Below are 27,820 nucleotides of genomic sequence, written 5' to 3'. Positions count from 1 at the left end.
TATTTGTATGGGCTGAAGATATTTAACGTAATAAACTAGTATATGAGTTTGAGTTTTGATCTTCGAATGAATAAATGTTGAAAATATTTATAAATTAGACAAAATGTTAGAGAGATGATATTCATCTGTTTACAGAGGTTTTTATAAGTTACTATGTTAACATTTACTATGCACTTGTGTACTAGCTTATTTTCTCTAGAATCTGGAACTGGAATGGACACGTTGAACAGTGGAACAATATAAATGATTGAACATATTTAAACAGCTTTTGTTGGGTTTTAACGGAAAATATCCAAATTTAAATTTCAGATTTTAGACTACTCGGCAGGGTTGAATGTGCAATTGCTAAATGTGCACGAAGACTGATGTAAACATTCCAAGTCGTAATCTTGCTGACACAAGGTGATTTCTTTTATAGTTTCTTAGGATGAACTATCTGAGTTTGGGATGATGCATGGATTTAGAAGATACTTTTTCTTGGTGCGGGTTGATAATTTGGTGAGGATTTTAGATAACCTCATGTTCAGCTCTAACGTCGTTCCTCTATATCTGAGTGGTATATGATATTGACTTTAAGGTAAGCATTTATGGCATTCAGATCTTTAGGTGAAGTGTGCTGTTGATAGATTAAGTCCAGCTTTTAGGTTATCTGTCAAGTTTGTGTCTAACATATCATTTGCCTTCTCATATGCAATATCGGACAATGTCCACCTTCCTGCTAAATTTTCGAACATGCATGTTATTATCTGCTCGTGCGATTTTCATGGTGTTTCGATACTAGCTTTGTGTCTTGAAATATTTTTTTTTCTACCAGTTGTACGATTGGGTTGTGGTTCTGCAAAAATTCCTTTAGATAGTAATTACGTTACTATTTTTGTAGTTTCCAGGTCAGTTTCACGCCCGTTTCTCTCCAAGCTCCATTCTTAAAATATACTTTGTATCCAATTAATATAATTGTAATATGGGCATTGTAGTTATGTGAAAAAATTTCTCGGAAAGACTCTGTTCAAAAACCAAATAATTAGTAAAGCTAAAATATATTTCGTATTTATTTGGGACAATATTTTTTAAATAAAGATGGTTTTTAGGCCTCCTTGATGTAGAGGTTGGGAGGGAGGGGTGACATGTTTCTAAGCTACCACATGACATAACATAACATATTTTGAGGAGCATATAAGTCAACCGAACCGAATTAGGTGGTAAATCAGCTTTAAAATGCTTGAAACGTTCATCTTGCATGCTTTTGCTATCATGTTGGCAGTTCTACCGTCTAGATAGCTAAATGGGCAGGTCAGCCTAAAACTCAGCAAATTACTTTTGTGTTTTGGGGAGGTTTAAGGTTCGAATGCTGGCGTGGCTATTCAAACTGTCTTGTTGCTATGTGACTTATTTTTAATTTCTATATCGATAACATTTACGAATGCATTTAAAAGCTATAACATGCTATATACCTTCATACAAAATTAATATAATCCCACTTAGTATTTTATTTAGTCTTGATTTTATATTTGTGCACTTTGATTTTTTTTTTCAACTTCATGCGACAAGTTTTTAAACCTAGGAAGAGCAGCTTAAAACCTTAGTTTTAATAGCTGCATTCTGGATGTACAGTATTATTCTCTCTAATTTCATCACTTTGGTGCCAGAAGCCGTAGGCATGGTGGTGGTTTCATTTCAGTGTTGGTTTTGCTTTCAACTTTAGGCTCGTCGTCAATAAGAAGAGCAACGAATGTCAGGATGTTCTCAGGCAATTCAACTCAACTACTTTATTCTGGCTCCTTCAGTTAGAAAGAGCTAAATATTAAAAAAAAAAAAAAAAAAAAAAAAAAAACAACATCAAATTGGATTCTCCATTGGTCATTGTTGTTATGCAGATGAGCTTTTGAGAATAACATATGTCGCAGTAAGTATACGGATAAATAATGTTTAAACGTTTAAAAATTAAAAGGGCGTAAATGCAAACAAGTGACAGACATTGTATATGTCATTAAAATCGGCAAAATGAACAGTAGTCCGTAATTTATGAATATTGATTAGATCTAATGAATACGTACTGGCTTCATTGGGAAATGAATGATGTCACTGAAGCAGTCATATCTTAAGTGTACATGTACATGGATCAACCCGGAAGTAATTCTTCATCATCATTCTTCGTAGGCATTCTTTTTCGTCGGCATTCTTCGACGCTGCTTTCACCTTGACATCCTATGTCGTTGGTATATTTCGTCGTCGTTGGCATTCTTTTTCGTTATTCATCGTCAACAGTCTTCATCACCGACATTCTTCGTCCTCATTTGTCGTCGTCAACATTCCTAGTCGTCGTTAGTATTCCTATTCAGCATTCTTCAACTAGGTCGTCATTCTTCGTCGTCATTGGCATTCATTCATTGTATTTCTATTTCTATCTATTCTATTTGACTGTCGGCATTTTTATAGTCGTCATACTTATTCAGCATTCTTTATTTTAGCCGGCATTCGTTGTTTTCATTTGTCGACGACGGCATTTATCGTTTGGTTTCTTCTTCATCGTCATTGGAATTCTTCCCCGTCGTCAACATTCTTCTTCGGTAGTATTATTCGTGGTAGGCATTCTTCTTCGGCTGCATTCATTTTTAGTCGTCCCCGGCATTTTTCATCATTGTCATCGTTTGCATTCTTTATCAGCATTCTTTACGTCATCGTCATTCTTCATCAACTTTCATCATCATCCTCTATTTTCCGTCATCGTTCGTCGTCATTGATATTCTTTGACGTTGACGTTTGTTGCCGTCCGCATTATTTGTCAACATCATCATCATCATTACAGTTATTACTTTTTTTTAAAAACCGACATAAAGGTATATAATCTGTTAAGGCAAAGGCTCTGAAATGTCAATGATCCACAGATATAAAACTACCGACCATTTGTAAACAAGCTGATTGGCTTCTCCATAATATCTTTAAGGGTTCCGAACCTATAATGGTAATATGTAAATAACTTGAAATCAGCGATGTGAATGACTCTGCAACATTCATGCTTATCCATTTGGAATCGTTGAATATATAATGAAGAAAATATATGTAATTGTTTTTATTCTAATATTTGATTGCAACTCGTTAAATATAAAAACACGAAATCAACAATATTAAAAATAATCTATCTTCCGGACAATAACAAATGCCTTTATCATATATAAAACGTTAGATTTTAGGAAATAATAACGCTACATACTCCATTGTTTTCTGATTTCTCTGGGTATCGTTTTCAGTGTTTATATATATTGCGATGGATATACGAAATTGCATGTCTCTGCTGCCTGGTCCGATATCAATTATGACCTGCCAATCTTCGTTGCGAGGTCATTTTCTTACATATGTACTGTGTTCAACAAAGCAATGAGGTTTTATTTGTGTGGTGCACGCTTTTGCGTGCTGGGGGGTTCGTTTTGAGGAGGCTGCGCTTTTGGTGCGTGGCATTCCCTGTTTGATATTTTTCTTTGTTTTTTTAGCAAATATACTCCAAATGCAGCTGTCAATGGAGAAATGGATGGCTCCCTATTTAAGTCCGGCAATGGAAATCTGTGGGTATGCACTAGTCCAGCTTATCAAATGTAAATTTGTCAAACCTGAACATACAAGTTGCACTCTGGGCTGGTGTTATCTTATTTGGTCTTTGTTTTATTGTAACATTTGTGTTAGTATATCTAAACATATATTTCAGTAAGAAGAGAAATTACCAATGCATCAGATCATTTAAGGTTGGTTGGGACAAATCAACAGTAAAGTTGGTAGTTCTGGTAGAGGCGAGAATAAATTGAAAACATAGCTCACAGCTCTGATTTTTACACTGAAATTTATTATAAGGTTATATAACCGCTACCATTAAACAATACATGATATTGAGATTTTCGACGACTTCAGTGTCACTGCCCAGGTTTTATTTGGAAATAACCATTATAACAAACGGTGTTTCCAATAAAATCATTCATTATCATCATCCATTCTATAACTTATCGCATGACATGAAAGTATGTTCATAAAAGCAACAAAATATTGATTATTATTTAAAGCTGAACTCCCGTCAAGATAAAAGTATTTCTTTTGCGCTGTTACTGGAAATATTTTGTAGAGATTCTGTGGTAATTTATTCATTAATGCAGCATTGATAAACCATTTAGCATCACATCTGAGGCAGATCGAATTGTTACAATCTATAAATGGTGAAAATACAACCATCTTTTCTTGATTTTTAATGGAAACACTCAATAGTCTCAAATCTTAACGCAAAGTTTGACACGAAAACATTACAAAGTAATATGAAACGGTATATCAAATACAAATAAATACACTAGATATATCTTCGATACCTACACAAAATTTGATCTGCAAAGGCGTAACAAAGAAGTTATATAGAAGTACGTTTTTGCACACGTTACTTAATCTCCGGGGTACGTTCAGTTTAACAGAGTTGTCAATGTAGACTGACATAGATATTCAAACATTTACATTACTTGTTAATTTACGTACCATTTTAGATCTCCAGCCCATACTTCGAATTTTGATACAACAGCAAAACCCCAAATCTTTACATTTTAGGGCATTATAATTACATTTACAAATGTCACAATAAAAAGAAGAAAGAAATAATGTAATTTGATATTATCTTTACAAAATTTAACACCGGCCATTTCAAGTTCTCAGTCAAGGCCATACCCATAATAGCTGAAATAAAAGACAAATATTAATTGCAGTTAAAATGTATTTACATGCCTTTAATATTTTTCCATTAAATCTTATTTGAGTTTAAGGTGAATAAATGCAAACGAATGCTTTACAAAAATATAAACATAGCGGCAAAATTAATTACACATAAGGCAGAATACGCATTACATAATATTGACAAAATTTTCTTTTATATCATCTAAAAATGTGATGTACATTATAATTGTTCTAATATGAAGGAATCGCAAGTACTTAACAGTTTATAAAATATTTGGCACTCTGTAGACTACGGATGGGACGAGTGTTCTCATGAAAAGCATGTCATGTATCACAACTCCTAGATCCATCCTCAGAAGAGTACATATTGGATAAGTTTTACTGAAACCAGTTGCTTGCTACTCAGTAGAGAGTATATATAGACCGAGTGTTAACTGCATAATTAAACAGCAGCTCGCTCCTGAGTAGAATGTATCAACTTGATGAGTATTAACTGCATAACAGCTGCTGGCTTCTCAGTATGGTACATTGTGGATCAGTGTTACTGAATACTCTGTAGATTATATATTAGATGAGTATTAATAATAATATAAAAAACTCTGAAAAAACAGCTGTTTTTCCTTCTCAGTAGAGAACATAGTAGATGAGTGATATCTGAAAAACAGCTGTTTGCGATTTTCAGTAGACTACATAGTGGATGAGTGTTAAATGAAAAACGGCTGCTTGCTACTCAGTGGTGGTCGTAGATGAGTATTTTCTTGTTCACAGAACATCATGCATCACAGCTTCTATACAGTCGTTTGAACGTACTGGATTAATCTGTGAAAATGTAATATTTCTATTGTATATGTTAGTTGCTGCATAATAAAATCACATTTGAAATACAACAATGACACAAAAGGACGTTCTAAAATTTATTTTTGATAAATTTATAACAATAAGAAATATTATCCTACGAGTTTAAACACGGGATAATTTTATACACACGTACATTTATTGCTGTGTCTTTATGTTTTAAATAAGTTGCACAATATTTATATTGTGTTTGAATAGTAAGTCACGAATTAAGGGCAAAAGACTACATTCGAATGTAAGATTTTATAATTCTAATCGTTCTAATCGTTAATGTTTAACAAATCACTTACTTGTAGCAGCAGGTGAAATGTGTCCATACTCATGCTCGGATTCTAAAATAACAAGAACAGTCTCTGTTTTTACTGTTGATTTCTACTTTCTATGTCTCTATCACTTACAGATATGACTTTTGAAAAAGCGTTTTATTCCACATCAGTCATGATATTGGTAGTTTTGTTATAGAAAATTAATGAATTGTCTCTTTTGAAAAAGTACAAAGTAGCCTAATGTAATATGAGGCAAATACACCCGTACTAAATACAAATTTAAACAAAATTAAAAAAACATTTACGAAAAGAAATGAAAATTGTCTAACTTCTATGTTCGCATGAAATTCCAGCTTGTAACGACCCTTTCCCTTGAACCTTAATCGTTCCAGACTTTGTTATTGTAAGACTGCTATGTAGAAATAGGTTAACTATCATTTTGGGATTACACTTGTCATGTATTACCTTGCACGTAGCGAATACCCTCGTATTCACTTTTCTTTGAAATGCACACACTTAGAGAAGCTGAAATTAGATTAAATGTATTTGTTGCTTATCTGAAATATTATTTATGGATATGCTTATATATCTAATAAAATATAAGTGAATTGCTTACAAGAAGTAACAAGAATTAGTAATTAAACCTGTCAATCTAGGTTTTGACCATTTAATGTATTGTTTAGGACAAGATACAATTAATATGTAAATTCGGTGAGGTATCATCAAATCTATTTAACTTTTTAAATTTTACAGGTTTCATTTGTGTGTTCTTAAATAAGAGATTAAGTAAACATTGAAATTCAGGTTGTTTTGTATGATTCTCTTAAAAAGGGCTCTCCAGAAGCATACAGAAAATGAATACTTATATACCCTTTTCAGTGACTGTGCCTCCGTTTCCATTTGTCTCAGTATTACCTGCCATTTCTATCGCTGAAAAAAAGTCATTACACACAATTTTGTTATTTATTCTGTCAATTATTCATAAGAGTTGTGACCTTATATACTAATCTGTATAGTACTACTGGGCTTTATGAAGAATGCGAATTCAAAGACATTAATGAAATACACTAACTTACACTGAAACTTTAAACTGTCAGTTTGATTCTACATGCATAAATGCATATACACATTTACATGGCGTTCCTTTTCATATTTATCCTTCACAGAAATACCATTAATGATAAATAACAGATATATTAATCACCATTTCCACTTTTTCCAGTATTTTCATAAAATGCCTTTCCTGTTTCAGGTATCATAGCTTTCCTGCAAAGCAATATAGACTACTACAAATATAGGCATTGTAATTGTATGTTTTGAAAAGTATATGCGTTGTCAAAATTAAAAATACAAAATATTCGATAGTCTGCGTATAATCAAGATGTATCATTGAAAAATCTATCACATCTATGTATATAACTAACAAAAAATGCAAGGCATTGGTATAATATGTTTATCTGGACAGAAACAATTAAATACTGTAAACATAACGCATACATTCTTTGAATATAAATCGTCATTTACATTATGGTATTACGTGATCAGCATTTCCTTGCCGGAGTATTTGAAGATACAAAATACTTTAAGTTCGACCGTTAACTTCCACAACATACACTTTAAATCTATAAGGTCTATCTTTAATAATTTATTTACATTTACTATTTATTCCATTTTTGAAAACAACATTGGAAGTTTCGAAGTATTTTATTCAAAGGGATTGATTATGTACTTATACATTTTGTCTATCTGAACACAGAGGCTTCCCTTAATTTTTCATTTTCTCTGTCCTATGTACCAGGTTCACTTAAGAGTTTTTAGGATAAAGTTTAGGAATATATATAAGTAGGTATATATAGGTCTTTTCATGATACAATATGTTGTTCCTAGTAAAATGTTCTAGGCTTCCTGTATTTCTAGCCAATGAATGTCAAAATGGGTAACAATACATGCTGAAGGAGAGCTCTTAGATTAGCACATAGTGTTCAAAGTTAATATGCATGAATTTAGAATGCATCGATATTGAAACTGTTGAATAGGCATCCACAAGTACAAAAAAGTTACTTTGATAATTGTGTTCTGTTGATCTGCTCCGTGTAGCAGATGTTTGCCAATATTGCAACGAAATGTGTGTGATATAGTGACTCATGTCTTCAGACGAATACACACGTCAAATGATTTTTCCTTTATTCTTTATGAACGTTTGCACAAGTAAGAGTTACTTATCGTGCTATGATCATCATACAAAAAGAAGTGAATACATTTGCCATGCAATGGAGCTATTTAAAAGGGTTATGCTAGATGTGCGTTTTCAAAGGATTTCATTATTTTATCTTTATCTCGCTGCAACTGGGCTTGTTAACGTTTGTTTAGAAGTTTCATATCAAACTCAAACACAAAACGTCGCATACTACGATGGCTGTTCGAAAGGAACGTGAACTCTTTTACTATCAAAAGCCATACATTGTGTAAAAGGCAATTGTATTTCGCAATCTTTCTGTAATTTGATCATGTATTTTTTGTAACATGTTTGCTGATAGGTGAAATGCGTAGAACGTTTTAATTCCCATAGCCACTCATATCCGTCGCTGTCCCTTTTCATGTGTCATGATCTGAATTTGATCGTTAATGTTCGCTATGATAGTGGTATGCCCGAAAATATATCCAAGTGCAGCAACACTTTATGGCGGCATGTATCGAGGGTATGGCGTTACTCGGACGTGGGAGACGTTTAAACTAAGTGAGTATAACTGTTAGAAATGCATGTAATGTCATCACTGAATCGCATTGACTCGCATTGATAATCAGGCTGTAGTTAAGTTATATAGAAATTATGGCGAACAACAACTGAAATTTTAAAAATAATTAAGCAGACGCCATAACAATGTTCGTTCATCTGTGTCTTGATGTTTAACTGGAACACACGATTCGCAAATGGCCCAGGATTTCTTAAAGACAGTGAAAGTATAATAAAAAACAACAGAAAATGTAATTCGACGTTAAGACACCTGGGATTAAAGACTAAGTAGTTATGACGCGCACCCTGTCCGAGATGCTTAGCATAAGTGTTCATACTATTTTCAGAGTTCTAACCGAACAACATGTTATGATTTAGGTATTGTTCATCAAAATTAATAAAACAAATTATACCAATATAAATTAATGCAAACGTAATGAAAACATGTTGATGAAGGCACTGCGTCGTTATATTCATTGAGTTGTGAATACCGTGCGCCGGGTTCGTGTATGTGACTGTTTTTGAGCAGCTGTAACTCCTGACTGCGTGATCAAAGTCATTTCCAATTGGCAGTGCAGTTAGTAAAACAATTGCGCATCATGATGGTATATCTCTTGTTTTGTTTCATTCAAGTATATATAACCTATAGACAATGTCTATGTTTTTTTTGAACAGCCTTCGTATCCTGTAGATTTTAATGCAACACTTTAGCTACACTCTTTATCGGGTTTAACATAATTTTCAACACTTTTTAAGGCATATAATCGACAGTGTCTATTTGTAGCAGTGAGCGCAATGCCCAACTTTATAGTGCTGCTTCACTGGAATATCACGACGTGTACACGTGACATGATACCCTACAGAATCACATTGTACTGACACTGGGCTGACCAGTCCTATCACTACCTTCGTATTGCTGAGCGCCAAGCGAAGAAGTTACAAGTAACATCATGTCTTTGGAAAGACGTGGCCAGGGAGTAAACCTACGACCTCCCGCACTCGAAGCTGACGCTCTACCACTAGGCTACCGAGGCGGTCTATAATAGTTTTGAACTGTTAATTATATCTAAATCCGTTACCTGCGAGATGTACGTATCTGTTTTAGGAGTAAACGGCCGACAAATACAATGTTAACAACAACTGAAACTGCTAGAATAGATCCTAGTACTGCAGCTGTAACAGGTTCTGTCTCCTTCGGGGAATCTAAAGTAAATAAAAGTTAATGTTTTTATTATTTTCGTTTTTGGTATGTCTTTCTTGGTGAAACATTTATCCTGATAGATTATATGAAAATAAGGCTTTGCTTAACTTCTAAACGTCAATGTGTATACAAACTTATCTTCTATTTAAAGATTTTAAACGAGTGTAAAATGCATTCAAGTTCTTTTGTTACCCTTCGTGCAATTACAGTTAGAGCCAAAGTAACCATCAACACAATAATATGAGCATTTTCCATTAAATGATTCAAATCTACTAAATATGATATTTTGCAAGAAATTGAACATGACGAGTTACAAAATAAACCAATAAGTTATTTTTGAAGAAGTCACAAGCTCCCGTTTTCAAAGTCACAGGAATCAATACAGTTTTGTGGACATGAGTTTTCACATTTCTCCTGGTAAGGCACGTACCTAAGTATCTAATGCAAGTTTCAATGAAGCATTCAGACGAGCATGTATCACAGCAATTTATCATCAACATGATTCTTTTTATAATGTGATCATTGCCTCTCACACACACACGCACGCGTGCGCGCGCCCACACACGCACACACACACAAACGCAAACGCACGCATAAACGCACACACACATGATATTGAATATATACCTAGCAATGATATATTTAAATATTCTACCTGACCGTAGAGGACAAACAGGATCATCAGTTGTTCCATTGCAACCCCTCGTGCATTTGCCGTTATTTTGATTACAGACGTTGTCAATACAGATGCTGCTGCAGGACAAGTTACAAAATAAACCGTAAAAGTTATTTTTGCAGGAGTCACAGGTTCCTGTTTCGATATCACAGGAATTAACACAGTTGGGCGGACATTGCATTTTACAAAAGTTTCCATGTTTTCCAATCTGACATTGATCACATTTATCTCCCGAAAAATTAGGAGAACATTTACAATTTCCGGAGTCTATCAGGCATTCACTTGTTTCACATCCATTGGAACATTCCTTTTGGCAAGTTGATCCATATCGCCCAGTTTCGCATTGCAAGCATGTTTTATATAATGAGCATCGTTTACAATGATCATGGCATCCAAGCGTACAATTTGTAAAAAGAGGAAGGTTACTGTTGTCAAACCGATGCCCGTTGAAATAACCATCTCTACATTCATCACAAATATCCCGTGATGAACAATTCATACAATTACCTTGACATATACCGCTACATAACGTACTGGTATCATAGTAACCAGATTTACACGACACACACTGATTTTGTTGGCATTCGCAATTCTGTGGACAATAAAGATACCGGCAGTCCATGGAACCATACGCGTTATAATATCCGTCCGTACATGTAGTGCATGTAGTGTTTGACGTGCAAGATTTACAACCTGGTAAACATTTTGCTGTACAGTCACTATAAGGGCCAGGGAAATAGCCATTAAAGCATGCATTGCATGTGTGTTTGTCATACTCACAGTTTGTACAATTGTAAGTACATTTCTGAGTGCACCGAGCACCTCTATATCCATCAATGCAGCCATCATAACAATTACCTTCTAGAAAGTAACCAATTGGACCACAGTTTTGATTTTTACATGCACAATCAACTCTGCAATCTAGGATGCTTTCTGAAGTGAAACATGAATAGCTTGCATTCATTGACAGGAAATTAAGTGTACTGTGATAACTATCTTTAGAATGAACCATCTTTCTTGATGATCCGATTAATACATAATTGTTCAAATCCTAAATTGAGCATAACTCAGTTGTAAACAATTATGTACAAAGTAAGATTCAAAGCAACTGCGTTCTTTTACCTACACGTATTTATAACAGTCCTACTAGAATTTGAAGTTATTAAACAGTAAAACGTAATAGACAACAAATTGATTAATTATTAGTTGGAGGGAAGAAATAAATCAATGTCCTAGCTACACAATTTTCTTGACACTAACTAAGAAGCAATATATAAAATATAAATGTCGAAAAAAAAAAAAAAAAAAAAAAAAAAAAAAAACAACCAAAATAAACCATGGCAGACATAATATTGAACACGTTTAATTTGACGAAGATCGAATCTTATATCGATTAATTCCAATTAATTCCAATTATGTAATTAGAATAAGTTACATAAAAAATAGACGTTAAACTTAAACCCCTCATATCAAATCAAAGGCAATAAACAGAGATACAGCTAAGAGACATTTCATAAAACGTACTATTTCATCCCGAAAGAAATATAAGGAAATTACAATTCCGTTCAAGTAAACGTTTATTCTGCTGATAGTTATAGTTACCTCCTGCTACTTGGGAATTACTGACAAATAACCATTTACACGTCCATATGAACAATATCTGAAAAGAAAAATGTTAATACTATATAATACAATGGTTCACATTCGTGAAACACTTAATCTTGAAAGTGTGATTATATTGATGGCACTTTCTGTCAGATTGGTGTTAATGACATTAATATTCATTCAGCAATTATTATTATTATCATTATTTACCAGATTTTTATAGCGCTCTTTTCATCTATAAAATAAACGTTCAAAAGCGCTGTACAAACTACATATCACAGAAGGGGCCTCCGTGGCCGAGTGGTTAAGGTCGCTGACTTCAAATCACTTGCCCCTCATCGATGTGGGTTCGAGCCTCACTCGGGGCGTTGAATTCTTCATGTGAAGAAGCCATCCAGCTGGCTTACGGAAGGTCGGTGGTTCTACCCAGGTGCCCGCTCGTGATGAAATAATGCACGGAGGGGCACCCGGGGTCTTCCTCCACCATTAAAGCTGGAAAGTCGCCATATGACCTATCATGTGTCGGTGCGACGTTAAATCCAAAAAAAAAAAAAAAAAAAAAAAAACATATCACAGAATGATATGGACATACAATACAACACAAAAAATATATCAACAATAAAAGGTATTTAGCCTGAATACTCTACATTTTAATTGTACTAGATATTGTAAAGAACATTTAACATTAGGACATAATTTCCATTGCAAAAGCTTGTTTCCCAGTGCAAAGTGAGTTTCAATAGACTTTGAAGAGAAAGTGTTTTTTCAATGATCGTTTGAAAGCATCCAAGCTTTTAGCGTCTCTAATGGTAGCCGGAAGAGCATTCCATAACTTCGGTGCAGCTGATGAAAAACTACGATCACCGTACCTCACAGTTTTGCTTTTTAGCTCGACTATTCATAGAATAGTGAGCTATTGCACTCGCCCATGCGTCGGCGTCCGCGTCGGCGTCGGCGTCCGCGTCCGCGTCCCGATTTTGGTTAAGGTTTTGTATGTAAGCTGGTATCTCAGTAACCACTTGTGGGAATGGATTGAAACTTCACACACTTATTCACTGTGACAAACTGACTTACATTGCACAGGTTCCATAACTCTATTTTGCTTTTTTACAAAATTATGCCCCTTTTTCGACTTAGAAATTTTTGGTTAAGGTTTTGTATGTAAGCTGGTAACTCAGTAACCACTTGTGGGAATGGATTGCAACTTCACACACTTGTTCACTGTGATGAACTGATCTACCTTGCACAGGTTCCATAACTCTATTTTGCTTTTTTACAAAATTATGCCCCTTTTTCGACTTAGAAATTTTTGGTTAAGGTTTTGTATGTAAGCTGGTATCTCAGTACTTACTAATGGGAATGGATTGAAACTTCACATACTTGTTCACTATCATGATCTGACATGCACTAAGCAAGTCCCATAACTCTACTCTCTTTTTTTACAAAATTATGCCCCTTTTTCGACTTAGCAGTTTTTGGTTAAATTTTTGTATGTAATCTGATATCTCAGTATCCACTAATTGGAATGGATTGAAACTTCACACACTTGTTCACTGTCATGATCTAACATGCACTGTGAAGGTCCCATAACTCTACTTGGCATTTTTACAAAATTATGCCCCTTTGACTTAGCAGTTTTTTGTTAAGTTTTTGTATGTAAGCTGGTATCTCAGTATCCACAAATTGGAAAGGATTGAAACTTCACACACTTGTTCACTGTCATGATATGACATGCAGTACAGAGGTTCAATACCTCTACTTTGCATTTTACAAAATTATGCCCCTTTTTCAACTTTTGTATTCATTCAATTGACAAGGCTGTTGAATAGTCGAGCGTTGCTGTCCTCCGACAGCTCTTGTTTGAACAACTAGTTGTTTTGGGTTGTTCTTGGATCTCAAATTTCTTGCTGGCTGATACAGTTCCAGCAAGTCTTTAACATAGATCGGTGACTGGTCATGCAATGCTTTGTATGTGTGAACTAGAATCTTAAAGTCAATTCTATGAGTAACTGGTATCCAATGCAGTTCTTTTAATACCGGCGTAATGTGATCATAACGCGATATTCTCGTTATAATTCGAGCTGCAGTGTTCTGAAGACTTTGAAGTCTATTCAGCAAGACCTTCGGAACACCATACAAGAGCGCATGGCAATAATCAAGGCGTGAAGTGACGCGTGAATTTACTAGAGATTTTGTAGCATCTGTATTTAGATATTTCCTGATGTGGCCTATTTGACGTAGCTGTCCGTACCCTGATCTACAAACTGAGTTTTTGTTGTGTTGAGCGACCTGTGGAGTTTCCACTTCTTCTATTTTAATATGTTTTTCCATGCTCATTTTGGAGTCTAGAAAGACACCAAGATTCATTACACATTTAGATGGTTTAATGTTCTCTTCTCCAATTTTCACAGTAACCGATTCAATATGTTTTTCGTTTTTTTGTGAGGTAAATACGATGACTTCAGTTTTATCGGCATTGATTTTCAACATGTTGCTGTTCATCCAAGATAAGATTTCTACGAGACAGTTTTCAACACAGCGTAAAGCATCCTTTTGAGAGACCGGATTTGTTGGTTTAAAAGATAAATAAAGCTGCCCATCGTCGGCGTAAAAATGATGATTTAGTCCATGTTTCTTGCATATTGTACCAACTGGTTTAGTGTACATTGTGAAAAATTTTGGTCCGAGAACGGACCCCTGTGGGACACTGTATGTCATTTGCACTGGTTTTGACAATTCACTATCTATGGTCACTGTTTGGTAGCGGTCGCTCAGATATGAAGTTATCCATTCAAGTGGTTTCCCTGCGATACCAAAGTGGTCGTGGAGGCGGTGCAATACCGTCTTGTGGTCGATGGTATCGAAAGCAGCCGAAAGGTCAAGCATCACTAACACTGTTACATCATTTTGGTCAAGGGAGTTGAGAATGTCATTTTGAACCTTCAGTAATGCGGTCTCAGTGGAGTGAAATTTTCTGTATGCAGACTGGTGTTCTTCGTGGAGACTGTTCAAAGACAAGTGGCTTTCCAAACGAGCATCGTCTACCTTTTCAAGTATTTTAGACACGTACGGTAAATTAGATACAGGTCTGTAGTTCTTCAGAACATTTGCATCTAGATCTGACTTTTTGATGAGTGGTCTGATCAACGAACTTTTGAAGTATTTCGGTACATATGCTTTCTCCAAAGAATAATTGATTATTTTAGTGAGAAATGGTAGCAGTTCTTCTAAACATTATTTCAAAAGCCATGTTGGAAGTGGATCTAGCTCACACGATTTACTTGCAGATTTTGAAATAACTTTTTTCACTTCATCCTGTGAGACTGGAGTGAATTCAACAAGTTTATCTATTTGCGTGTTCGAAATTTCCTCGGTGGTAACACCGGTTTGTAATTCTGTTTCTGACCAAATTTTATTTCTTATTCCATCAATTTTATCGATGAAGAAATCGCTGAAAGTTTGCGCTAGTTCTTTGGAAGAGGAAGATGTTGGCAGCACGGCCTCATCGACTCTACCAAGAAGATTCTTTGTCACTTTGAATAAAGTTTTCTGATCTCGTCCGCAGGACTCTATCTTTTCAGAATAGAAATTTACACGTGTTTGTTTCAGCAATTTATTCACAGAAGCACAGTGATTTCTGTATATCCCATGATCCACTGTCAGGTTTGTTTTCCTCCATTTGCGTTCAAGTTTTCGTTTTAAATGTTTGGCTTCGTGTAGTTCTTCATTATACCATGGACAAGTCGGTCTAACCACTATTGTTTTAGTATGCCAAGGGGCGTGCTGGTCAACGAGTGATATCAAGCTGTTGTTTAGAGATTCCACGTGCTTGTCAACATCAGAAATTAACGTGTTCATGTCAAGAATCTCCAAAGATTATATTTCGTTTTTAAATGATTCAATGTTAGTGGATCTCAACTTTCGGAAGGTCACAGTTTTTATTGGAGCAGGTTTTTCTGCTTGAATATGAAATACCACAGCGAAATGGTCACGTTATATCTTCCCATCAGAATCAGAGAGTCCTGGGTCGGTAACTTCTATATTTGATACTGTAACAATATTTTCAGTGTCTCTTGTGATAAGAACATCCAAAGTATGTCCTGCAATATGTGATGGTCCTTGAACATGTTGTTCTGGATTAATATCTGGACTTCATTTCTAATAGTTGACCAGTCATTCTTCAGACGGCATTTGCAATTCGTAGAACAAAGTTTACTACTTGTATGTTCAAATGAGGTGCCATGATGCTTTATAGGGGAATAGCACTTTGTATTTTTTTACCATGTATGATCTTGATATCATATTAAAGTAGAAGTTACCACCGGCATGAATGTGTAATTGTTTTCTTGGTTAAAAGTAAAACTCGTTTGCTATGACATCGCAAACATTACTATGCACGTCTGTTTTGGTGCCAAGTTAAAAGGCGATAAAAATCGGTTTATTTTCTCTCATTTGTTTGTTTTTCAATTTACAGCGATGGGATAACTTCTACTTTATTACCCATTACGGTAAGTAGATAACAATGACAATTTCTATAACTGGTTTGATTATAACATTTCTAAATGAAGTTTAACGTGTATTAAGATTCCTCGTGTGTTCAGCTAGGTAATCTAGGCAACCCCACATTGCCGTGTGTCGTCTGCCTAATACAGCTTTTTAGAATGTATCATTATAAAGTAATATTATAGACAGCTATGTGCGCACCGCCTTGAAATGGTCAACTGCCAATATACCACTGTTAAATTTAAATCAGTTAATCGGTTAATTAAATACTAACACTCGCAAGAACAATTAATTATCGTGGCTTTTTAACAGCTCAAAAATTAAATGAATTCAAAACATTCAAAATAAAGCATTTCATTTACCTCCTTATTTATGCTAACCATCGTGCCAAATAGTGTTAAATCCAAGTTCATTTCCCTTTAAAAGTTCGTATTTATCTGCATTTAAGATTTACAGCTTTCACGAAATCTGATTAAACAGGAAGTCATAAGATCCAATACATAAATCTAAGGTGCAATTACACCTCACATTTCATAAAATAGACACAGTCGCGGGCCATTAGATCAAATAGATCACAATAAGCATACCATATCAGTTTGTAGCATATTTTCAGTCTTTCAATTACAAAGTCTGTGACATGATTGAGGTCAGAATTATTTGGTTATTATTTTTACAGCTGTTCCTCGCTGTACGTACTATCAGAAAATTTACACCTAACTTTTACATTAACACGCATTATTAAGTGGATTTAATCGATAATACTGAAAGGTCAGGATTTAAAATACACTTATTTTTCGATTTTGTAAAATGCAATATACTGCCGGTACACGATTTATATTGTGTATCTTAATTTTTAAGGCTTGGATTGCTTTGCATTGTAAAGTGCTGGCAAAAGTATGTAGAATATTCATCCTTGTGCAACACTCACCTGCAAACTCATAATCGAAATTCTAATTATGAATATTAATATACATTTTGTACTTCATTAGGGCTTATGAATTTGCTCTATCTCATTCTCGTTATATACTGTGTGCAGTCACACACATACTTTTAAAGTTTAATTAATTATTTACAACAAAAATGGAATTTCTATTCAATGTCGGAGAGCACAATGATTCTGTTACCATTAAATTTTATAAAACCGAAGTATTATAGTTATCTTAAAAAATTGTAAAACTAAAACTCACTGAAACATTATTATTTGCAAAATAATCTGAATCTTCTTACACCGGTTAGCAGAATTAAACTTTAACAGAAGCAATCGTTTGTTTGTTTTGGGTTTAACGCCGTTTTCAACAGTATTTCAGTCATGTAACGGTGGGCAGTTAACCTAACCAGTGTTCCTGGATTCTGTATCAGTACAAACTTGTTCTCCGCAAGTAACTGCCAACTTCTCCACATGAAACAGAGGTGGAGGACTAATGATTTCAGACACAATATCGTTTATCAAATAGTCACGGAGAACATACGCCCCACCCCAGGATCGAACTCACGACCCCGCGATCCGTAGACAAACGCTCTTACCTACTGAGCTTAGCGGGCGGGCTCAGAAGCAATCAGAAGCAATCGTAATGCTCCCTTTAAATTGTTATTGGAGAGGTCTACCAAGACCTCTCCATAGTGTTGGCTTTCAAACTAATAGAATTCAGACTAATCTACTAATTTTACGACGTTAGATTTCACTTTCTAGCGCAAATTACGGTGAGCCAGTCTAAAATAGTACAATGCGCTTGCGCACAAGTAAGTTTTAGAATCCCCCAAGACGAAAGTAACTGTTCATTTAAAATAAAGAAACATGGTGTAATACTTTTGTTATAAATGTTGGAAATGGTTCAGTTATTAACAAAACAAATATAGAGATATATATTAACTATTGTTTGTACGCAGTATTCAAAGATATTCATATGAATTGAATCGCGTTAAAATGTATTTCTTTCTATTAAACGAACTTATTGTTTAACTGGCGGGTTCGTTTGCCCCATTCGGAAGATCTGCCGGAATAAGAAGAGTTCTTCTGAGCTTTTGTGTCTTCCACCCGATAGTCGGAAATGTTAATCACGTGATCAAAACAAGGTGGCAATTCAACATATATACCTTACAATCTGAGTTTTAAACTAGAACAAATAAAATATTTATAATTTCTTTTTTCAAATAGCACATTAACAATAAAAATCTGAAAAAAATTACATTTGAAAAAAAGAATGATATATTTTTCCACTTCCGACAAACGTCTGTTCGATACTGATTTTCTTCTATACTGTTTTAAAGCGTTTCGGAAGCTATATTCTCTTGGGCCCAAACGAACGGGGCAGTTGACAAATAAGCCTGTCAGGTGAGGTTCTCGCATAAATGGTAAGATGCTAGTTTTTACCAGGTCCAAGTTCAGTGTACAATTATTGCAGTGGTAGCTTTTTACCATTTTTAAATGAAATTCAGTACTAACTAGGAAATGCTTGGGCCCCTAATAGGTCACAGTGACCTGCAGCAGGGAAACTCGTCTATAGCACAACCTATCATATAACCAGAGTCAATAATTAGGTAACAATTGTTATCTATGTGTCTGATATAACTTTAAAAGGAGCAACACTGCATCTCTCATAGGTTTCTTTTTTAAAACAATAAGTATTTATCATAAAACCGTGAATATGTTCTCATAAAATTGCATCTTAAATCTCATGAATAGACCTAATATACCTAGAATTTATCCTATGGTAAAGTAAACCTGATACATAGGTCAAAGAAAATGAAACTTGGAGAGAAGTTTTGACATTAGCACAGGGCAAATGTTTTCGGTACTAATCTAATATTTCTTTGAAATACACAAAATAATGGATAGTCTATTTTGTAGAATCGTAAGAGGAAAGCAGTATTAAGTCCTACCTCTCAAAACTGTAGTATATACTGAAAAGCTGCAGATACTGCATTCATGTGGGACATACTACTTATACACTGCATTTTTGCAGAGGTTTTCTAGCATGATGTGTGATTGCGTTGCTAGTGCAGCATATGCTGCACGAATGCTGCATTCATGCTGCTTTGACATGAGACATGTATCGTAATCATCGGCTGCTTAGCAGCGTAATATATACTGCTAACATACTGCAAGTAGCTGCAGTAATGCAGCAATTATTTAAAACCTAATGAAATAAATCATAATACTGCAAGCATGTTGCATATCTGCTACTTTCCTACTGCACAACAGGTATTCAAGCGAGTCAGTGCTGTATTCATACTGCACAAACATGCAGAAATAGTTTTGGTGGGCTTTGTGAACGTTGTTCTTCACGAACTGCAATACTTTCTTGGCAACACTGGTAATACTAGTACGGTGAAGGTAGTACTGCGTTAATTAAACAGGAAGTAAGGATGTAACGTCATTAGAACTCGGCATACGGAAACGAAATTGATTTTATTAATTAACTGCGACGTGTGAGTACATTTATTACAATTGCGATGTTTCTGTCTGTGTAAAGACAAAATATGATAGTGACAATAAATTACTTGTTCAATGATTCCAAAGATTGCCCTGAATTATGAGAATCTGTTTAATTATCTCAATAACAATCACACGGACGGACCTTAACACTTTATTTCACCATAATAAAGATGTTCATTTACGACTGCGAGACGTTTCATTAAAATCTACAAATCAGTTTAGTAATATGTGCGATGAAGCACACGGGCCTATCTTTTTTAGCCGACTTTGCTAGGTACATTGAAATGATTTGAAAAATCAACATTTAATCAAATTCTGCACTGTAGTAATAAATCGATCCGAACATGCAGAACTGCCTTTAACATGTTTTTCACCATTTTACATACATACAGGCACAAATTCTAGATTCTATGCTTAAATGTTATAGAAAATGCACTTCACTCACCGCTGTTGAAATGCAATGCATCTTGTCAGAAAATGTCAAGTATTGGGTTAATCCTATATTCACTGGTAACAGACCTAAAAGTTTTACAACTATTTGTTTATTTACGTTATACATTAGATTTGGTTAAGCAGGAAGTTATAAAACCAGTCACGATATGTTATTTTTGCATGTATTAACGGGAGAAAAATCGTGTGCAAACAAGGCAATTCACTTGCTGTTAATACATGATCTTTATTTTTGAAATGCTTTGCCAGGGACGTATGTATACGTATTTCTGCACAGACTGATATTTGGCATCTGCGTCTTGTTTCTTCCATAATAACCTATTCTTGTAGCATTAAAGATGGTATGTTTAGCTGTATCAGTTTCCAACTCAAAACGTGCTGCCCCCATCAATTTTCACATTCCCTTCTCTTAGAGTTTACTCCTCCCTTTACAAAGCGTCGGTTCAGTTCTTGTAAATAACCGTGAATGTGTAACTTGTGCTATTGTTCGTCTTTATGAATTATATTTTTGTTAGCATCAGTTGGTATGTTTTACCTGATTTTATTCGCAGAATTCATATAATAAACCTAGAAAGCTAGTGACTACCTTCGTACCCATCCGTACTCTAAATGTGTTCGTACTCAAAATAATTCGAATGTAAAGTTATTATTCTTAAAATTGTGTTCCTGATTATCAAATTTTTAAGTAATATGCAAAATTATGGGTAATGTCATGATTTTAATAACGAGAAATAAAAATAAAATGCTCAAAATCCTTCAAATCATGTTTTTGGTAGTGTTGTTGATATGTGGGCCTCGGTTATGGATATTTAAAACACGTTTACCGTTTCCAAGAACAACAGAATTGTAAATAGAAATGTACCGGAATCGTTAGGTCATCACATATGAAAACAATAAGTTAGTGTTCGTGTCATGACCTTAGGTCTCGGTCACAAACGATCCCGTGGGCTTCTGCAGACGTTAATACACAAAAAACCGTGTATTATCCCTACAATCATACCACTCTCGCGAAAATAAAGATATTTTAAGGCGATGCCATCTATTTTCATAAATAGTGGTATTAATCAGGATTAAATTAGGGTCTGTTTTTGTTAAGAAAATGAAAAACAAGCATTCTGTGTGTTAGTCATTGCTTTCGTTCCACAAAAATTGGAAGCAAAGTAAAATTATAGCGTTTTTTTAAGACATTGTGTAGAAAAGGGGATACCTTTGACGATGTACCATGGTACCATCCTCGTTGTTTCTGTAAAACAACCGGATACCATCCTCGTTATTGAAATGAACATTACATTGACGCAGACCCTTTTTCTAAAATTTAGCGATAATATGCAATGACCAACCAAGATTAAGATAAAACTTGGGTCTTTTATACCATTCAGCTATTTTTGTAAAAATTCCGTTTGGGCAATGTTAACGAGCGATAGACACAGCTAAAGAAAACGGATTTAAATGGGTGTGGTATCAATGTAATGCTTACATATTTATCTACCCAATAATTTTAATTTTCTCGTGATTTTTGCATTATTGAGCGAGATAACGTTCTTTTTTTTTTTTTTTTTTTTTTTTGTTTTTAACGCCGTTTTTCAACAGTATTTCAGTCAGTAACGGCGGCATTAACCTAACCAGTGTTCCTGGATTCTGTACCAGTAAAAACCCTGTTCTCCGCAAGTAACTGCCAACTTCCCCACATGAATTACCAGGGGATGAGGACTAATGATTTCAGACACAATGTCGTTTATCAAATAGTCACGGAGAACTTTACGCCCCGCCCGAGGATCGAACTCGCAACCTTGCGATCCGTAGACCAACGCTCTTACCTACTGAGCAAAGCGGGCGGGCTGAGATAACGTTCTAGATGCATTCATATTTGAACAATCCTCGTAATTAGACGCAGTGGGAAGGGCTGTTTATAATGTTGGTATAACGTATAGTCGAACCCAATTGCTTTTTTCATACATATAATTAGATGTGTGTATTCAGCAAAGGATCTTTTTACAGATTTATCAACTACCAAAACAGAAATCTTTAAGTGCCGTAAAATGTCTCCCCGTACTTGGATTCAGTCTTGTTGTATTTCTGGCCCTTTGGGGGTTTTTTAAAATGTCCTTCAATTCTTTGTAATAGAATTCCGCTTAAGCCGATGTTAGTTAGGGGCCTCCGTTCCGAGTGGTTAAGTCGCCACTTCAAATCACTTCCCCCTCATCGATGTGGCTTCGAGCCTCACTCGGGGCGTTTTATTCTTCATGTGAGGAAGCTATCCAGCTGCCTTACGGAATGTCAGTGATTCTACAAAGGTGCCCGCTCGTGATGAAATAATGCACGGGGGGCTCCTGGGGCCCTTCCTCCACCACCAAAGCTGGAAAGTTGCCAATTACCTGTAATTGTGTCGGGCGACGTTAAACCCAAAAAAAAACAATTAAATAAATAAGCCGGTGCTAGGGGGCGTGAGAGGTGTTGCACTTTCCATTACCTCCCATGAACAGACTCAATCAAATCGAGTCTGCTATTATTTTGCTTGGTTGCATTGTATGTTTCAAGATTGAAACAGTGAAAATATCAATTTTACTTCACTGATAAATTTCAGTATTTCACGGAAGAGCATAAAACTAATCGTCATGTTTTGCAATATGTTTGAAAGAACTTTATAATTTAACTTCGCCGTTTTTCCATCAAATGGCATTTTTTCAGGATATTAAATCGGCTTTGGAAACTTCATTTATTACGTGAAAAGGGTTAATGAGGGATTTCATAAACCGATTATTTGTTTTTATAGACCGAAATGAGCAAATACTAAACCCACCCTTCTAAAGTTTTCAAATCAATGTATCGGTCCTGCACCGAACATAAAAATCCTGCGTTACGTAGCAATAATTTTATTAGTATCATATGAATTTACATAAATGTAATTTGTTAATGGCTGCCGAATTTGCGCTGCATAGAACGTATTAAAAATTCTAGATGTTATGCTAATAATTTGCAATTATTTTCCGTAAATGTCATCTTTAATACGTCTCAGTGCTAGAAACGATTGATTCAACCTTTACGACCAATGTAGATCATGAACAGCCTGCACATCCGTACAGTCCGATCTTTTTTGAAGCAACCCGTTTTATCAGTTAATGGTACTGTCCAAATTGAAATTGGACAAGATAATTATGAAATTTAGCAGGGTAAGGGTTAACACGTCTCAGTTCGCATAACAGAACCTTTTATTACTTCAGCTTCGAATATTTTCATGCCATGTAATAAACATCGACGGTATTTCACCAGTAATTTTCGTATTGTGCAGCTGAATTTTAGTGTAAAAATATTATAATATTTTGTCTCATGAAAGTGTCTTTAATCGAAAAAAAAACAATAAAAAAAGATATCGGAAACCGATACTAAATTTGTTCGGTTCGGGTTTAGAGGCATACAAACACAATTAAGGTCATAATTGAGCCACGCAAGGAAAACCAACATAGTGACTTTGCGACCAGCATGGATCCAGACCACCTGCGCTTTCCGTTATGTGCCTCTCTGGCAGTGTTTCAGTCAGTATGTGGCACTTAGAACTAGCGAGCTTCCTCACATAAAGTTAGGTTTCGAACATACATCGATAAAGGGCAAGTGATTCGAAGTCAGTGATGGTAACTACTTTTGTCCTAAAGCCCCGCTAAGAATTATTATTACTCCTTTTAAACAGGCTTAGATAATCGCACGACAATCAAAGGTAATTAGGACGTGTCCTCATAGTATTATTACTCTTCTATGAAAGAATTCCCATTTGTTCCTATAAGGTGCAGAATGCAAAATTCTGATTCACATTTTAAAAGGGCTTTTTCTTTCTTTTTAGCTCACCTGATTGCTCAGGTAGTTTTTTTTGATCGCTCGATGTCCGTCGTCTGTCTGTCTGTAGTCCTGTTGTCTGTCTGTCTGTCAAGATTTAGCTTGTGTATGCGATAGAGGCTGTATTTTTCAACTGATCCTCATGAAATTTTGGCAGAATTTACCTTGATGTACTCTAGCCAAATTAGAAAATATGTCATTTTGGGGGCAAAAACTAGGTCACTAGGTCAAATCAAGGAAAAATATTGTGTATGCGATAAAGGCCGTATTTTTCAACTGAACTTTATAAATTTTTAAAATCAAATTAAGTATCTTGATAAAATCTAGTCCAATTTCGAAAATGGGTCAACGGGGGGCCCAAAAACTAGATCAATAGATCAAATAAAAGAAAACCATTGTGTTGCGATAGAGGTTGTAAGTACTACTGATCTTCACAACTTTTGTCAGAATGATGACTTTGATGAAAGCTAGGATAAGTTCGAAAATGGGTTATCTGGGTTCAAAAACTAGGTCAATAGGCCAAATCAAAGAAACACCTTGGTATCGATAGAGGCTGTAATTTTTCAATTGATCTTCGTGCCATTTTAGGCAGAAGATTACCTTGATTATATCTAGGCCTCTTTCGAAATGGTCATCTGTGTCAAAAACTAGGACACTAGGTCAAATCAAAGAAAACCATTGTTTTTGCGATAGAGGCTGTAATTTTAAAACCGTATTCATAAAAATTTAGTAGAATGATTGATTTTTATCAATTCTAGGTCGAGTTTGAATATGGGTCATCTGAGGTCAAAAACTAGGTCAAATCAAAGAAAAACGTCGTGAAAGCGATAGAGGCTGTATTTTTCGATTGATCTTCATGAAATTGGTCAGAATGATTGCTTGTAAAATCTAGGTCAAGTTCGAAAATGGGTTATCTGGGGTCAAAAACTAGGCCCTCTGGGTAAAATCAAAGAAAAACCTTGTGTATGTGATAGAGACTGTATTTTTTAAATTGATCTTCATAAAATTACGTCAGAATGATTGCCTTGGTGACATCTAAGTCGGTTTGAATATGGGTTATCTGGGGTCAAAATTTAGGCTGCTGGGTCAAATCAAAAAAAAAGCTTGTGTATGATATAGAGGCTGTTTGTTAAATTTGATCTTCACGAAATTTTGTCAAATGATTGCCTTGGATGACCTCTGGGTCGGTTTGAATATGGTTTTTCCTGGGGTCAAAAACTAGTCACTAGGTCATATCAAATAAAATACTTGTTTAAACTCCAGAACCACATTTTTGGTCCAATCTTAGTGAAATTGGTCAGAATAGTTTTTCCATGAAATCACCAGGTCAAACATGTTTACACTGTTAGGGTGTGTTTCTCAGGTGAGCGACAAAGGGCCATCTTGGCCCTCTTGTTTCTATCCTTTCTTAACATAATTGATAATAGAAGTACCCAGAAATCCTGTGTCACACGTTATGTTCGGACCGTAATGTAGGCAACTGGAGCTTTGCATACACTACACGGGCCTTTTTAAAACCCTCTTCCAGTCCATTAGAGATACCGAATACACTAACAAATTTATATGTAAAACACTTCGCCAAAAATGTCTTTAAATGTTTCACATCTAACCCGCGTCATGTTGGGTTTTAGCGGGGGCTCAGTGCCCTTATGACATTATATTACATTTTGTGTATCTTTGAAGGTTCCATGAAACACCGCCGTATGAACACATCCACGGACGTTTGTACTTGTACATGTAAACCTTTGGGCTAGAGGGCGTGAACGGTAGCTTGCAGATCCACTACCCTATGATCGGGCTCAATCAAACCGAGCCTGCAACATTTTCGTTTATGTTGGGGGTTTGAATTCCACTTTTTCTTTTAATAGTAAGATTTCTAGGCTCGTCTTCGTTTCTATTTTTTTTTAATTTCCCTTCGTTTAACACATAAAAGGACTGCTATATAAATGTTAAATAGTACAGATATTACTCATTGATAATTGATTAAACTAAAGTGATTGGATTCCCAAAATATTTGACTTCTATAAATATGCAAATTCGTAAAAACAAAGCTGTAAAGTATTTCTATTATACATGTTGACAGGAAAGCACTATTTATCTGATAATTTGTGCTCAATAGGATATCGTATTTCACGTTCGTTCTTTATTACTTATTTAGGATTTAAATGGAACTTGCGTCAAATTTCATACTTGAAAAAATGCTGTTACAATAAAGTATTTTTAAACACTTAAAAAAAATAAATATGTTTTGTGAATAGACAGCATCCTGTTCTCGGTTAGTATAGTAAACACTTAAAGTTCCCATAAAGCTAAAAAATAGATGAAACAGCTGTCCAAAAAAGAACTACTTTCAATCCTCCCACATGAATTTAATCCACTTGATCCGAAACGGAAGGTAATCAAAACCAGTAAAGTCAAAAAACTTTCTTCTGTCTTTAATCAATATTCAAAAAATGTGGCAGTTACATTTGAAAGAAAGGCAGTTTGAGCCTTTAATAATGTACATCGGGACACTATAAATTTTTATTACACCAGCAATTTTGAAAGTTTGTTCAACAAATTGTTCCAAAAATAACTGTAACTACATAAATTTTCACTGTGAAAGCAATTCCTTTTTTATATTATTAATTTTTTAAGTCAAGTAAAAAACATCAATATTCAATAATAAAATATTTTACTGAAAATTCGCAGATTTATAAAAAATGATTTTTGTATAAACCAAAACATTTAAAAGCGACTCTGTGTTGTTATATTTTTGGGTCCATTTAATGTATAACAGTCTGTATATACTTCTTTTTCCTAAAGATTATATTCCCATATACATGACGGCCATATCACTAATGTATAGCTTTAATGAATATAATGTAACGCTGTATTTAGAAAAATTTGAATTGCACATGGCGTACCAGAAAATGTTTTAATGACGAAATTACGAATATTGTAATAACTATAGGGCATTTAAAATCACGAAATAATGTTTGATGAAAAAAACGCCTGACATACAGTCCTTTGGCTACCATTTCTATCTTTTAATTTGAGATTTTTACAAGAAAACTCTCTTTTTAACTCCCATTAGATATCAACAATAAAGTTAATAAATTCACACTTAGAATGCTTGCGGACGGACAACCGGACATGTTTAAACAAAATTATGTCTAAACACAATGCCAATGAACAAAATTATGGGTGTAAGAGTTAATGAGCTTTTATATTGATAACCAGTTGTAAAGCAGAAGACATGATAAAAATATGTATATATGCTTACCTTGATATATTCTCATGCCCCAAAACATCTACAAAGTTGCTTGTCTTCCTGGGCAATTAAGTCTAGAGAGGAAAAAATTCTGAACAACTTCCTCTCACTTTTTGTATAAAGCGTTTAATGCGCTATTATGACGAAGACAACCCTGACAACAATGAAACGATCAAAATCTTTTGATACCGTTGCAAGACAATTTATGAATTACTGATTATAGAAATTATGCCGCTTGCAGGGACTACTTACTTATTCCGATCCGTCTGAAAACAACGAAAACGACCAAATGGACGCGTTTTTACCTTTCTTTCT

The 27,820-nt window shown here is 34.9% G+C and overlaps 1 protein-coding gene across 1 annotated transcript in view; it reads right to left on the bottom strand.

The window, feature by feature from the left end:
* LOC123526918 (receptor-type tyrosine-protein phosphatase kappa-like) overlaps positions 1–11,442 on the bottom strand; it is a 36,947-nt gene extending 25,505 nt beyond the window's left edge. The window contains exons 1-7 of the mRNA XM_053522701.1: positions 10,410–11,442; positions 9,633–9,756; positions 7,024–7,085; positions 6,690–6,749; positions 6,285–6,344; positions 5,844–5,885; positions 5,470–5,555 (exon numbers count right to left, since the gene is read on the bottom strand). Coding sequence (XP_053378676.1) covers positions 5,470–5,555; positions 5,844–5,885; positions 6,285–6,344; positions 6,690–6,749; positions 7,024–7,085; positions 9,633–9,756; positions 10,410–11,442 — 1,467 coding nt within the window. The remainder of the gene's footprint in view (positions 1–5,469; positions 5,556–5,843; positions 5,886–6,284; positions 6,345–6,689; positions 6,750–7,023; positions 7,086–9,632; positions 9,757–10,409) is intronic.
* Between the last annotated feature and the right edge of the window lie 16,378 nt (positions 11,443–27,820).

Source organism: Mercenaria mercenaria, chromosome 14 (assembly GCF_021730395.1).
Source record: "Mercenaria mercenaria strain notata chromosome 14, MADL_Memer_1, whole genome shotgun sequence".
In the NCBI taxonomy this organism is placed as follows: domain Eukaryota; kingdom Metazoa; phylum Mollusca; class Bivalvia; order Venerida; family Veneridae; genus Mercenaria; species Mercenaria mercenaria.
This window is presented reverse-complemented; position numbering and strand designations above follow the sequence as displayed.